At 44.7% G+C, this 14,530-nt stretch overlaps 1 protein-coding gene across 1 annotated transcript in view; it reads right to left on the bottom strand.

The window, feature by feature from the left end:
* Nucleotides 1-12,413, bottom strand: part of LHFPL4 (LHFPL tetraspan subfamily member 4) — a 30,524-nt gene extending 18,111 nt beyond the window's left edge. The window contains exon 1 of the mRNA XM_036739161.1: nucleotides 11,893-12,413. Coding sequence (XP_036595056.1) covers nucleotides 11,893-12,298 — 406 coding nt within the window. The 5' untranslated portion in view covers nucleotides 12,299-12,413. The remainder of the gene's footprint in view (nucleotides 1-11,892) is intronic.
* Between the last annotated feature and the right edge of the window lie 2,117 nt (nucleotides 12,414-14,530).

Below are 14,530 nucleotides of genomic sequence, written 5' to 3'. Positions count from 1 at the left end.
TTAAAGTAACACTGCCCTGATGATTTGAAGCCCCCAAGACCAGATGAATTGTAGAAAGAACTGATATAATCACTGAAAGGCATGATTGCTGAGCCACCACCACTGAATCACAGAGAATGAGAGAGGTCCTCTAGATGCAAGACTGGAAAAGGACAAATACTCTTACAATTTGGAGAGAGAGAGAGAGAGAGAGAGAGAGAGAGAGAGAGAGAGAGAGAGAGAGAGGAATCTGTAAACTATAGAACTGTGAGCTTGACTTCTATTCATTTCAGAATTCTAAAATGTGTTACTAAAGGCATGGTTAATAAGCCTCTAGAAAAGGAAACAGCAATCACAAAGAGCTAGCATATGACTTCATCAAGAACAGGTCATATTAATTTTATTTCCTTTTTGGAAAGAATTACTATAATCTGATAGATTAGAGGAGTTCTGTAAATATAATTGATCTAGATTTTAGTGGAACATTTGAAAAAAATCTCTCCTATTATTCTTTTGGATAGGATAGGAGCAAGAAAAAAGTACAAATAGGTTGATTCCTAACTGGTTGGATGATCAGACCCAAGGAATAATCTAGTTGAATGCCCCTGCATCTGTATTTAACCACGTTACAAATGACTTGGATAAAGGAATAGGTTGCCGGCCTACGAAATTGTAATATGATATAAAGCTAAGAGAGATAACATGCTGTATGATAATCAGGATCTGAAAAAAATATTGACAGGCTAGCATGTTGGGTCAAATCTAATAAGATTTAATAAAGATTCTTATGGAGTCTTACACTTGGGCTAAAAAAATATCAAGATAGGAGAAGCATGGCTAGATAGCACTTCATCTGAAAAAGATCTAGAGGTTTTAGAAGATGGTAAGCCCTTTATGAATCAACAGTGTGACATAACAGCCCCAGCCCCAGCACCCCCCCTCAAAAAAACAATCTTAGACTACATTAAGAAAAACATAACATCCAAGACTAGGGATGGACTCACTGTACCAGCACTGGTCATGCTGCATGTGGTTTATCATATTGAGTTCTGAGTATTACATTTTAGAATGGACATTGAATAAGTTGGACAGTGCCCAGAGGAGGATGACCTAGTGATCATGCCATATGAGGATCAGTTAAAGAAAGCGGGGAATGTTTCACCTAGAGGAGTCTTGGTTGGGGATGGGGGAGACAGGTATATTTGAAGAGGTATAATGTGGAAGAAAGATTGGATTTAACCCCAAAGGGAGGAACCAGGAACACTGGTTGTAAGTGACAAAAGGTCAGATTTAGGCTTGATGTCAGGAGAAAAACACAACAACATCCTAGCAAGGAGAGCTGTCCAAAAAGTTGAATAGGCTCTCTTCATCACCAGAGGTCTTTGAGAAAATGTTGGATGGCCACTTGTTGTGAATGTTGTGGAGGGGAATCTTGATCAGATACAAGTAGGACTGGATGATGTCTGGTCCTTTCCAATTCTTAAGATTCTGGGGGTGGGGGGTGGAAATGAACTGCACACCCAATAGCACTTACCACAGTGCGAGGCACAGGCACGTATAAATGCTCAATAATATTCACTGAATGAATGAAATCCCAAAACAAATCTGAAATCAAACAAACCCAAACAAAATAAAATGAGAACAGTATAACTACATACAGAATTACTGAGAATTAGGGACTACGGGAAACATTGCTTTAAAGATCTAAAGTGGCCACAGCCTAAATATCCAGCTGTATGCACTGTGACCAAAGTCTGAAGCAGCTCATTGGCTGCATTACTTCATCAGGCTCTGAGCTGATCTCCCTGCCTCTGGCCTCCCCCACCTCCAGTTCACCCCACACACTGCCATCAGAGTCAATATTCTTTAAATACCCTTTTGTTTATGTGATTCCTGTGGAACTTGTACAATCCTCAGCTACCTTTCTTATCAAATCTAAACTCCTTAGCCTAGGCTCCAAGGATCCTACAGCAATTTTCCCTCACACTCACTCACTACCCAAGAGCATTCATCAGACTCCAGGCCCAGTCTCTACTCTGGCCAAACTTACTTGCTCCCCAACCCCCAAACCCCTCTAAAGCCTCTACTCAGTCTTCTCTCATCCTGGCATGTCCTTCCCATTCCTTCCCATCAATTCATGGTCCTCCTCAATGCCCTCTCCATTCCCTAGTTGCCTCTGGTGCAATTAAATCTGGCTATAAGAACATTCATAAGCCCTTGCCTGCCCCCACACATCAGGGAGCACAAAACAGGGGCCTGGAGCAAACAACATGATTCTTAGAACAAGAGTTAAAAAGCTCTTCAACAGTTTGGTTCTTGTGAACTCCTTTGTCACTCTTGCTAGACTTCTGACTCAAGTCACCTCTCTAGACCCATTTACCAGTCTGCTCCTTCCTCCATCTGAAGAATTCCCAGATTCTGGGCAATGTTTCCCCACCTAGAACTCATAGGAACCACTTGTTCACTGGCATATACATATATATATATACATACACATATGCATATGTATACATATATGTATATATGTATGTGTGTGTGTGTGTGTGTGTGTGTATACATAGCTTGCCCACACACTCACTCCGAAGAACCTGGCAGATTCCTCCTGCTTAACTAAACTCCTTGCCCTGACCAGTCCTGGTTTAACCTAGCTAGTTGCTATTCAAAAATGCTTGAACTTTTCTTTTGGATTTTGTTTTTTCAGAGTCTAGTGACAAAAAGGACCCTGGATTATAAACCTAGAGACCTAGGTTCTAATCTTGCACCAACTACTATTTTGTGACCTTGTCATAGCACCTGGATATACTTGGGTAAGTCACTGGACCTTTAGTTCCCCATCTGTCAAATGAAAACAATATGATTAAAGAATTTTTCTAGGATCATTTAATCCAGAGTTAGAAGGGATCTTAGATATTATCTAGCCTGACCCACCTCCATTTTAAGGGAGAAAGAAACTAAGGCCCAGACCATTCTCAGGGTGGGAATCAAATGATATCTAGAACGAGTGGGACAATGTCCTGGCAAAGTCTAAAACACTAGACAGACGTTTATTATATTGTGATGACTCGCCTGCTAATCCTCTCTGTGCATCTCATTTCATAATTGATGAAGACCGAGTGAAAACTCTTATTCCTAACTATGAGGATGGTTGAGCTAGGCAGATGGGAGGTTCCATGTTTTTGGCAGAAAGATTATGTCATGACCCCTTGAGGGTCTGTCTAAGCTCAGGGTTTCTGTGAAGCCTTAACAAACCTAACTTCAGAAGGTGATGTCCATAAAGTCTGTGTAATCTACAAACTTGAGTTTTCCAGCTTCCTTGGATTGCTCACCTCTCATAATCTCCTTCTGGTGGATGAGTGCTGGTCTTCAACCCAGAATGAAGGAAAAAGTCAAGGTTCACTCACGTGTCATGGAGGAACTCCAGGTGAAAATGGGGCATTGCTATCAGGACAGATGAAGCAGGGGAATGTCTACCACTGCCCACAGCTTATGGCCTACCTGAGCCCTACAGACTGGATAAATTAACCAATCATCAAGCATTTATGAAGCACCTACTATGTATTGGTCATTGCATTAGGCAGCTGGAGGATACAAGGACAAAATTAAATAGCCCCTGCTCTTAAGGAATTACTATTTTATCAGTAGAGGCAACATGTACAAATATAAGTATACATAGGATAAATATAAATACAAGGTAGTTTGAGAAGACAGGTCACTAGCCATTGAAGGGAGATCAGGAAAGGTGTCAAATGGAAAGTGGCTTTTCAGCTGAACTTTGAAGGAAGCTAGGGATTCCACAAGGTAGAGGTGAACAAGGAGTATATTCTTGACATGGCAGCTGACCTGTGCAAAGACTGACAGAGATAGGGAAGTTTAGAAAAGGAGTGGGTTTGGGGGGAAAGATTATAAGTTTAGTTTTGAACATACTGAATTTGAGATGTCAATTAGATATCCAGTCTGAAATGTCCAATAGGCAATTGGTGTTATGGGACTAGAGCTCAGGAGAAAGACAGGGGCTGTATGTATAGATCTGGGAATCATCTACATAGAGGTGATAATTAAACCCAGGGGAGCTGATGAGGTCACCAAGTGGGAGTATAGCTAGAAGAGGGCTCAGGACCTACCATACCACTAATAATAATGACACATTTTAGTAGCTGGAGAATCTGATTTAGAGCTAGAGTGGGCTTTCAAGGCTATCCAATCCATTTTGCAGATGAAGAAACTGAGATCTAAAAAGATAACATGACTTGCCCAAGATCATAAAGGCAGGATGTAGCAGAGCAGCCCTTTTCCTACAACGATGCTGTGTGGTGGGTATGACAAGTATTATTTTCTCATTTGACAAGTGAAAAAAACTCAGAAAGGGAAAGTGTTTTGTCCATGGTGACACAAGTAGTAAGGGTCAGATCTGGGACTGAAAGCGAGATCTCCTGAAGGGCCAGGGCAGAGCCATTCCTAAGGAACCCCAAATTGTAAACCCCAGATAACTAGATTTCTAGGATCTTTTGTCAACTCAGAAGAAGTCAGTGAGGAAGATAATAGTGCCATAAATAGATAAATAAGTAAATAAGATCACAAATCAATACTTTTCTGTCTCCCTTTTCTCCTTCCCCCACCTATATACCATGAAAGTGGAGATGCCTCTTCTCCTTTCAAAACCACCCCACGCCTCACTCTTCCAAGCTGTCCTGGACAGGCCTGAGGTCACCCAGATAAGGTTGGTGGTGATTGGAGATTTGAGGAATATAGTGTGTCTGCTTTAGTCCTCGTACACAAAGAATCCTAGGCAGCTGGGTGGTACACTGGACAGTGCACTGGGCCCAGAGTTAGGAGGGACCTGAGTTCAAATCTGGCTTCAGACGCTTAATAGCTGTTTAACTGCAGCCAAGTCATTTAATTTCTATCTTCATCAGTTTCTCCAACTATAAAATGGGTATAATCGTAGCACCTACCTCATGGGGTTTTGGTGAGAATGAAATGACATAGTATTTGTAAAGTGCTCAGCAAGTACAGTGCCGGTGATACATAATAATGCTTTCCCCTTCCCCTATCCCAGCCCATCCCATCATTCTAATTACAAAGACATCCCTCGGCCCCTAGCACAATAGCCCAGCTGAGATGCTCTGAGATAGTAGCTTTAGCTTAGCTTAATCCTATCCCAATCCATTAGAATCACAGAATTATAGAATCTCCGAAATGAAGAGAACCCTAGAGTTCATGCTGCCTGGCCTGTTTTTGTTGGGCTCCAGGAGCTGTGTGGTTTTTACATTTTTAAATAAAGTTTTATTGTATTTTAAAATGTAAAAACCATTCTTACCTCGCCAGGCCATACAAAAATAGGCAGTGGCAGCAGCAGCAGTGGGAATTGGAATCGGGAATTTGGCCATAGTTTCCCTACCCCTAATATCCAACTGCCTCCTTTGACAGAGGAGGAAAGTTGTTTTTGACCTGACTAAGATAATGTCATTAGTCAAGCTAAGGCATTTGCCCAAGGGACTAGAAGATAATTCAAATGATTTATTGATTTACTGGAACTCTAGAGTTCTAGAATTCTGATTTAGTTTCCCCAAATTCTAGAATGTTGAGCCATTATTTCCATAAGTTAGGTGCAGCAGGCACCTGGTAGCCTAATAGCTTGACTACCTTGTTTCCTTCTTTACCTTACCCTTTTTCCTAATTCTAATTCAGTCTGGGCAATTCTCAGCTTCTCCTCTACCTCCCTTCCTCCCTTCCCTCCTCCTCTCTTTTCCCCTTCCCTTCCCTTCCTCTCCCTTTCTAGGAGGGACCAGGGGGAGCAAGGAATAGGACAAATCCCACAGTCGCCCCCTCAGTGTGCTTATCCAGATGAGATCATGTGAAAAATGACCATCAAGGGCAGCCTTGTGACAAATAGGGAACAGACCACCTGAAAGGTCTGTAAGAAGGGAAGGAGACAGTTACCAGGGAACCAAGTCCAGTCTTTTAGTGGTAATGGAGAACATGTATGGACTATATAAACCATAGTTCATTTTCTCTTTTTCTTTTGCAAAATAAAATTCTTTATGAAAATAGTAAAGCATAAATTAGCGAATGATTACATTTGTGGTATTTACATTTCATTTCTATTTATTTTCCTTAAATAGGCAATATACAATTTGGAGCCAGAGATAAAGAAAAGCAGATCCCCAGATCCACATTGATTGATCTCATGTGTTACTTAGCAAAACTGCCTAAGCCTCTTACTTCTCTTCTCCCTGATTCTAAACCTCTCTCAGTCATTATTCATCAGCTTGATGTGGTATACTGGAAAGAGTGGTGAACTTGAAATCAGGAGAGACTCTGGCTCAAATCCACCCTCTGATACTTCCTAGTTGTGTATGATCCTGGGTACACTTAGCCTCTCTGGGCCTCAGTTTCCTTATCTGTAAAATAAGGATAACTACACTCGCAGTATATATATCACAGAATTGTTGTGAGGACAAAATGAGATAATGTGCTTTGCAGCCCTAAAAGGGAAACATCAGCATTTGTTAAGTCATTTCATCGCCATTTGCCTCAGTTTCCTCATCTGTAAAATGGGGATAAGACCAGCACCTGCTTCCCAAGATTGTTGTGAGGATCAGATGACATAATATTTGTAAAGTACATAGCACAGTGTCTGGCACATAGTAGACACTTTATAAGCACTGGTTATTTTTCTTTTTATTGTTATGATCATTCCCATTATTATCCACGCAGTAGGGCTGGGCCTATGCCCCAATAACGGGACCCAGAGCTCTCACCCTTTCTTTCCTACACACAAGCATGACCTATGACCATGTAAATTGTTCCCAAAGTTGACATGGCAGAAGAGTCCAAATCATTGACCTTGATGGCTTTGGCTATCTTCCGCCTAATACTCACCTCGCCTTTATTTCTCAGACATATCCCTCAGGTCATCGCACACAGATTCAAATAATGGATGGGCTGTGGGGCTAAGTTGCCCCTCCCTGCCACTCCTTCATCAAGGCCCCCAGACCCCTTGACTATGTGTCTGCCCACACTGCCTATTTTGAGGCCCAATTCGGGGAAGAAAATGGTCCAGGAGACTGATTTTTGAGAGCATCTAAGGGTTCTTTTAAAGTCCATAAGATACTGTTCACAGTTGTTGAGAGACCTCATGAGGTTTTTCTGTTTCTCACTGTGCTCCTCTCTGGGACAAGCAGCTCAACCTCAACAACCCTGCAAAACTATTTCCTAACTAAATTAATTATTGCATGCTAATTGCACTGTATCACTCCCATGTTTGAGAGCCTTAAATGTCACACACACACACATACACCCTACATGAAAAAAAAGCCAGAGTGTTCATCCTAGCTTTCAAAGCCTTCTACAAACTTCCTCCAAGTTACTTTTCCAGACTTCTCTTTCCCTCCTTCCCCCTACATGAACCCTGCCTAGTTAAAAGTGATCCACTTACTGTTCCTCAAATCCACTAAAAGTGATCCACTTACTGTCCTTCAAACTTTGCTTCGTGGTTTTCCTTCTAGACCTTTGCTATACCATTTTCTTTCTCTTGAATTCTCCCATCCTGTGTCTCCCCCTATAAAAACTTGATGGATTCCTCAAGGCTCAGTTCAAATCATAGTGCCTTTAGTCTGACTAGATCCTATGAGGCTCCCCATTCTCCTCTTTCTCCTCCTATGCCTTCCACTCCAATCTGCCAGAAATGTTCTCTCTTTCCTCTGGCCTCTTCTGGTGCTTGTTAACTACACCATTAATACAACATATCCCTAATGGCTTCGCTTATTTTGTCTAATACAGCATGGCACAGTGGATAGATTCAGAAAGACCTGGGTTTAGCTCCCACCTTGACACGTAATAGCTGTGTGGTCATAGGCAAGTCCCATTACCTCAGGCCTTGATTATTGCAACAGCTGCTGGTGGGTCTGCTGCCTCCATTCTCTCCTCACTCCAATCCATTTCCCATTCAGCCCCTGAAGTGATTTTCCTAAAACACAAGTCCGATCCTGTCACTCCACCACTCGGTAAACTCCATTGGCTCCCTATGGCCTCCAGGTGCAAACACAAAATGTTCTACTTGGCATTCAAAGCCCCTCATAACCTAGCCTCCTCCTACCTTTCCAGTCTTCTTACTCCTTACTCCCTAACACATACTCTTCAGTTCAGTGATACTGGCCTGCTGGCGGTTGTATGAACTCGATACTCCATCTCAGGCCCTGGCCATTCTTTCTGACTTTCCCCCATGCCCACAATGCTCTCTTTCCTCTACTCTGACTACTGACCTCCTTGACCTCCTTTAAATCCCAACTAAAATTGTAACATCTACAGGAAGCCTTTCCCAACCCCTTAATTCCTGTGTCTTCTCTCTGTCATTTTCTATTTATTCTATATATAGCTTGCTTTATACACACGAGAGTGTGTGTGTGTGTGTGTGTGTGTGTGTGTGTGTATTTTTGCATGCTGTCTCCCTCATTAGACTGTGAGCTCCTTGAGGTCAGGGACTGTGCCAGGCACATAGTAGGTACTTTAATATATGTTTATTGAATTGAATTGAACCTCTCGATGTCCCAGGAAACTTGCTAAGACTGTAAGTTGCAGAGGAGGTACTGGTCTATATTGGTTGAGGAATTCTCTTCTTGGGAGCTCCCAACATCAATGAAATCACCAGTATAGAACAAATACAAACTTATAAATCTACATACATATACACACAATATATTTATGTATATGTGTGTATGTATATGTTCATGAACCTGGGTCTCTTGACTGGCAGGACAGTATACATACACATATACACAAATATCATGTGCACACATACTCATAATGAATCACAACTAAGCTGCAAAGACAAAGGTCATCTTAAGACTTCTTCATATAATATAATATAATTCATATAATGGAAAATAGTATAACGGAGTGAAAAAAATCACTGAACTTGAATTCAAGAGACTTGCTTTCTATTGTGAGATTGTGGACAAATCACTTAGCCTCTCTGAGCCTCAGTTTTATCATCTGTAAAAGGGGAATGTTAATATTCATTCTTGTGATCTCACAGGATTATAACGAGGATCAAATGCAATAATGCATGTAAAGTGTATTGCAATATAAATGTTACCCATTTAATGACTATTCCTGGCTATGGGAAGTATTGAAAACTTTAAGAAACAGCTTCCATACTTCAATATTTCAGAGGCCTATGATTTCACTATTGTGAAGTCCTCCATTGACACAGATTACAGCCCTACTAAATGTTAATAGATAGACTTTAAGAGCTACCAGGGCCAAAAAATTTACCACCCTGCAACCCACCAGATGATAAGCCTCTATACACGTGTAAATATTTATTCAATAAATATATATTAAATACATGGATGCCCACTGCCCTGCCAGTCAAGAGATCAAGGTTCTAATCCTGGTTCTGCCACTACTTTTCTATGTGACCTTGGACAAGGCATTTAAGATCTCTGGGTCTCCGTTTGCTCATCTATTAAATGGAGCCAATAATAATGGAGTCTGTGTGCTTTGAAGGGCTGTGGTGAGGACAGAATAAGAAAACAGATGTGAACATCCTTTTAAGATTATAGAGCACCATATACCAATGCAAGGATGAGCATTATATCCTTGGCTATGGTTTCTGAAAGAATGATTGGATCCTTTTCTTCTTAGGGGACTTGCAAAATGTCTGGATGAAATGGTGTCCCAGGAGATGGAATTTATCAATTAAACAGAATCTCAGCCTCTGAGAGCCCAGATACCTTCAAGCAAATGGATCAAACTCCTAAGCTCTTTCCACCCCCTCCTTGGCTCTCACAATACAAAGAGCATGAAGGCTGGAACTCAGATCTGGGTTTTAGTTGCAGCTCTGCCAAGAACCATATGTGTGACCTTGGGGCAAGTTATTATATCTCAGTTTTCTCATCTGTAAGCTTAGGGAGTTGGGCCAGATGATCCCTAAGGTCTCTTCTAGTCCTAATGTTTTATAAATCTGTGATTGCTCAGAGATCCTAGACAACAGCATCCAAACTAGAAAAAAAAATGTCAAATCCTCAAGATTAAATTTCCGTGGATTACAGGGGATTTGAAGACCAGGATATCAGCAGTAAATCTTTAAAGCATTGAAAACTTCCCAAAGAATGGCTGAGGACCTTAACACTAGACCTAGAAACCATCTATAGCTATTGTCCAGATTGCCACTGAGGGGTTGGCAGGGGTTTGTTTTGGGCAGCGGGGAGAGGATGAAATGCAAACCTAAAAAAGATGATAAAGTCAGAATCTTCATTCTGTATTCCGCAAAGGTTCCCCCTTAGACAACTAAATATATAGAAACACTACCTATCCTTACACTGGCCTATTTGCAGGCACAAGAGTGTCTATAAAGTGATATGAGGGATAACTGTAAAGTGATGACTTCTCTTTTTAACAGATTAAGATTTATGAAGTGTTATCTACACCAAAGCAGTCACTGGGTGGAGTGGAGGGAGAACTTTGTACTTACTCTAACAAAACTGCCACTCCTTATAACTTTGTTGCAACCCTTCTTTAAGAATCATCTTCAAAGTCAGGTTACACAAGAAAATCTACCTCATTTTTTAGTCTTTACTCATTTTTATCATCAAAACTACCATCAATACAAACACACACACACACACACACACACACACAATACACAAACACACAGACACCATGCATACACCAAGATTCTCCAGCTTATTCAACAATATTGTCTACAAGTTTTGACTTCAACTAACTTTTTTCTTACTTCCAAAAGTAAAATCCACCCTCAAAGGACCAAGATTTATCATCATTGAGATGTTGTTAAAATGTGTCATAGGCTCAGAAGGCAGCTTCCAAAAAGGAATTTCTCACAATGTGTTGAGCAATGGCAGACTCATGTGTGTGGCCTCCTAAGGTGATTGTTTTGAGGGAGACAGTCCTCATTTGGCTAGAGAAGTTCTGGTTTCTTTATTAAATAATACCACCCATCACTTATAGTCATACCTTCTCATCCTATCCACCCCAGTCTGGTGGGGTTCCCTCAATCATTTCCATTTGTTCCTATGCCTCCTCCTCCACCTCCCAATTCCACCATCCTACTCCACCCCCACCTCCTTCCATGCATGCACTCAGACAAATGCAGGGAGGAGCTGAGTCTTCAAATTCTGTTTCCAGTCTAAAAGGGTAACTCTAATGGATTCTGGAAGACATTCACAGCAATCAGTCCTCTTCTCTGGCTAAGGATAATGCTTTGGCAAGATACTTCAGAGAGTTCTGTGAGTTAACAGAACCCTCCTTGAAGAATACAAGACCCAGAGGACCACTTTGATGAGTGATACATTCTAACTTGGGTGTCCCAAGTATGTGTTGGATGCTTAAGAGATCTTCCTAGCTGCATAACCCTCCACATTCACACCCTTCAAATACATACTTCTCTCACAGACAGCCTCCACAGTCACACACTGAAATGCATTCTCAGCATATACTCTACAAACAAATACAAACACATATACGCTCTACACTCATCCCCCCATGCCATCCTCTAACATAACTTTAACTCACAAATACAGCTATTGCCATACAAAATAATGCTCACCCATTGTACTCTAATTCATGCTCTAATACAACTTCAAAGACTGAGCCCAAAGAACAGAACTTCCTAAAAAGTATTCTCTGCACCCCACTCTCAGATCCTGAATGACTGAATCAGGTAGAGGAGGTGAGGGGACTTTAAGAAATGATACTGACAACCCTGGATAACGTGTATTCGTTAAGTCCTTGTCTCCTCCCTCTTATAGAGCCAGAGACCTCTACTTACCCCCAAGGCCAGCACTAGCAGACTTGGAGGGAGTCTGGGAGGCAGGAACCCTCAAGTCCACTGTGCATGGGCCCTGGGGTGCCCCAGGTTTCCTCCCATGGCCATTTCCACCCTCCTACCTGCAAGCAGTTGCATCCAGGCACAGATCTTGTAGACTGTGGCTGTGTTGCAGAAGAAGAAGAGGGCGAAACAGGTGATGCAGCCCAGGATCAGCACCATGGACAGCAGCACGAAGAAGGCGGCCGCCTTGAAGGCCCCAGACGGGATGGTGCTGAAGTCGGTGAAGGAGCCACGGCAGGTGAGCTCCCGGCCAGCCAGCCCGCTCCCCACGCAGTAGTGGAAGAGGCCGAAGTAGCCGGGTTTAGGGGTGCTCACGCTGTCGCCCACCCAGTAGGGCTGGATGAAGACCACCACGTTGATGATGGCGAAGCAGATGGTGAAGATAGCCCACAGCACCCCGATGGCCCGCGAGTTCCGCATATAATGCTCATGGTACAGCTTCGAGGCCTCCTGGGATGGCAGCATGGTGGCAGGGTTTGGGGTTGGGATAGAGGGTGAGAGCGGGGATGCACTGGGCTATGGGACCAGGATCCAGGAACCTGATGGTTAGGAGCCTGGGAACTGAGAGAGGGGGTGGGGCGGGGAGAGGGGGAGGGAGCTAAGGAAATGAAGGCCTGAGAGCCTGGAACCCCAGGGTTGAGGGGTGGGAGTGAGGGGAGGAAGGGCAGGGAAGGCGGGGCAGGGGCCCTAAGACTAGAGGGGCTGGGGCTGGGAGAGGGGGGGCCCCAGGGCCCAGGCCCAAAGCCTTCCCGGGGGAGAAGATGCTGGGGGCAGGGAGCTGGGGGGAATGGAAAAGGATGGGGAGAAGTTGGGGGCTGGGGGGAGGCCAGAGCGAGGGGACTGGAGGCGTGGGGAGCCGGGCAGGCACTGGGCCGAGCTGAGCCGAGCCGAGCGAGGGGCCGCGCGGCCCAAGAGCAGGGGCTCCGGGGGACCAGGCCCGGAGGGGAGCAGCGCAGCAGAAAGCCCCGTGCCCCGAGGAGGCGGGTCGGGCGGAGGAGACTGCGGGGCCCCGGGCCGGGGCCGGGGCCGGGGCCGGGGCCGGGGCCAGGGCCGGGCCGGGAGACGAACCTGTCCTAGTCTCCAGGCGGCGGCTGGAGCTCCGCAGGCGGGCCGGCCTGGGGTGAGGGACAGCGTGCGCCGGACCGAGGCCCAGGGGCGGGAGGACCCTAAGCACCTCGGCTCCGGGGCCCCGACGGCGGCGGCATCGGCTGCAGCTTCAGCGTTGGCGGCAGCTTCGGCCCGGCCTCCATCTTTGCTCCGGTTCTCCCCCGGGGGCGCGCTCCCGCGCCGAAGCGCGTCCCCGTCGCCACCCCCCTCCCCAGGCGCGCCCCTGACGGAGGCGCGCTCCTGCCCGGTGCAGGTGGGGCAGAGGAGGGTAGGGAGGGTAGACTAGGGGGTGCGGCCTTGGCTCTGACGGTAGGCTCCTACCTCTGACCTTCTTGGGTCTAGCGGCGCCTGAGGGGAAGGGGAGGGGAAGGAAGGGCCCTGGGCTGCCCGCAGGAACGCGGCACCTCCGCAGACCCCAGACCTCTCCACACCCTCCCAGGTACCCTCGCTCTCTCCATTCACAGAGTAGCGGGGAGGAGGGCGGGCAAGGCCACTGTAGTCCCAGAATCCTCAAAAGGTTCCCCACCACTACTGGCAGTCTTCTCCCTGGATCTTGCCCCGCCCCTCGACTGGGCTCTGTTCCTGGCAAACCTGGGATGCCTCTGGGGCCGCAGACTGAACTGAGTCCTTTCTTCCAGGCCCAGCGGCGCAGGGGTGGGTCTGCCTGGTCCTTGGGATGGATGGGAAAATGAGATTGTCCAAAATGGGCTTCTTAGACTCATAGAATGACAGGACTGGAAGGTACTTTAGAGGCTAGCTAGTCCAACTCTCTCATTTTACAAATGAGTAAACTGAGGCTCAGAGAACTTGAGTTATTTGTTCACGGACATACAGCTAGTGAATGGTAGAGCTTTGAGACTTGAACCCAGATCTTCTGCCTTTAAGTTGAGGACACTTCCTCCTATTCTTCTCTGGGTTCTAGGCAGTGTGGAGAGCAATCCACACCATTTTATTCAATCATGCATTTGCTCACTCGACAATTCTTGATCACTATGTGCAGAGCACTGTACTAGGTGCTGGGGTTGGGAAGGGGGAGTTGTGGGAACTTTCTGTCTTACCTCACAATGCAGAAGTGGTGATCTCTCCGACCACCCAAGCACTTGTCATTATCTACTTTGTATTACAATAGTTCGCATTTATATAGCTCCTCGGAGTTTACAAAACATTTTCTTCACAGCAACCCAATGAGGTAGATAGGTAGTATAACTATTATTAACCTCATTTGACAGATGAATAAATTGAGCCTCAGGAAGGTTAAGTTATCCGGGTTCCACAGCTAGTGTCTTTATTTGTTTAGGTATAATCTCCTCTCCTTCTCTCCCAAGACTGTAAGCTCTGTGAGGACAAGGACAGTGTCTTACTCATCTTTGTATATACCCTCAAGGCCTTCACTTAGCAAGAACTTGATAAATGTTTGACAGATCGAATTAATGCTATTCGGACAGATAAATAAAAGGCAAATTAGAATATAAGTATCACCTTAAGAGCATTACAAAAATGATGAGAGATAGAGGACAGATTGATATGTGACTAGTCCCAGAACTCACTAGTATAGGACTCACTCCTTATTGGTAGAGATCAATGCCCCAT

This window comes from Trichosurus vulpecula, chromosome 9 (assembly GCF_011100635.1).
Source record: "Trichosurus vulpecula isolate mTriVul1 chromosome 9, mTriVul1.pri, whole genome shotgun sequence".
NCBI lineage: Eukaryota > Metazoa > Chordata > Mammalia > Diprotodontia > Phalangeridae > Trichosurus > Trichosurus vulpecula.
This window is presented reverse-complemented; position numbering and strand designations above follow the sequence as displayed.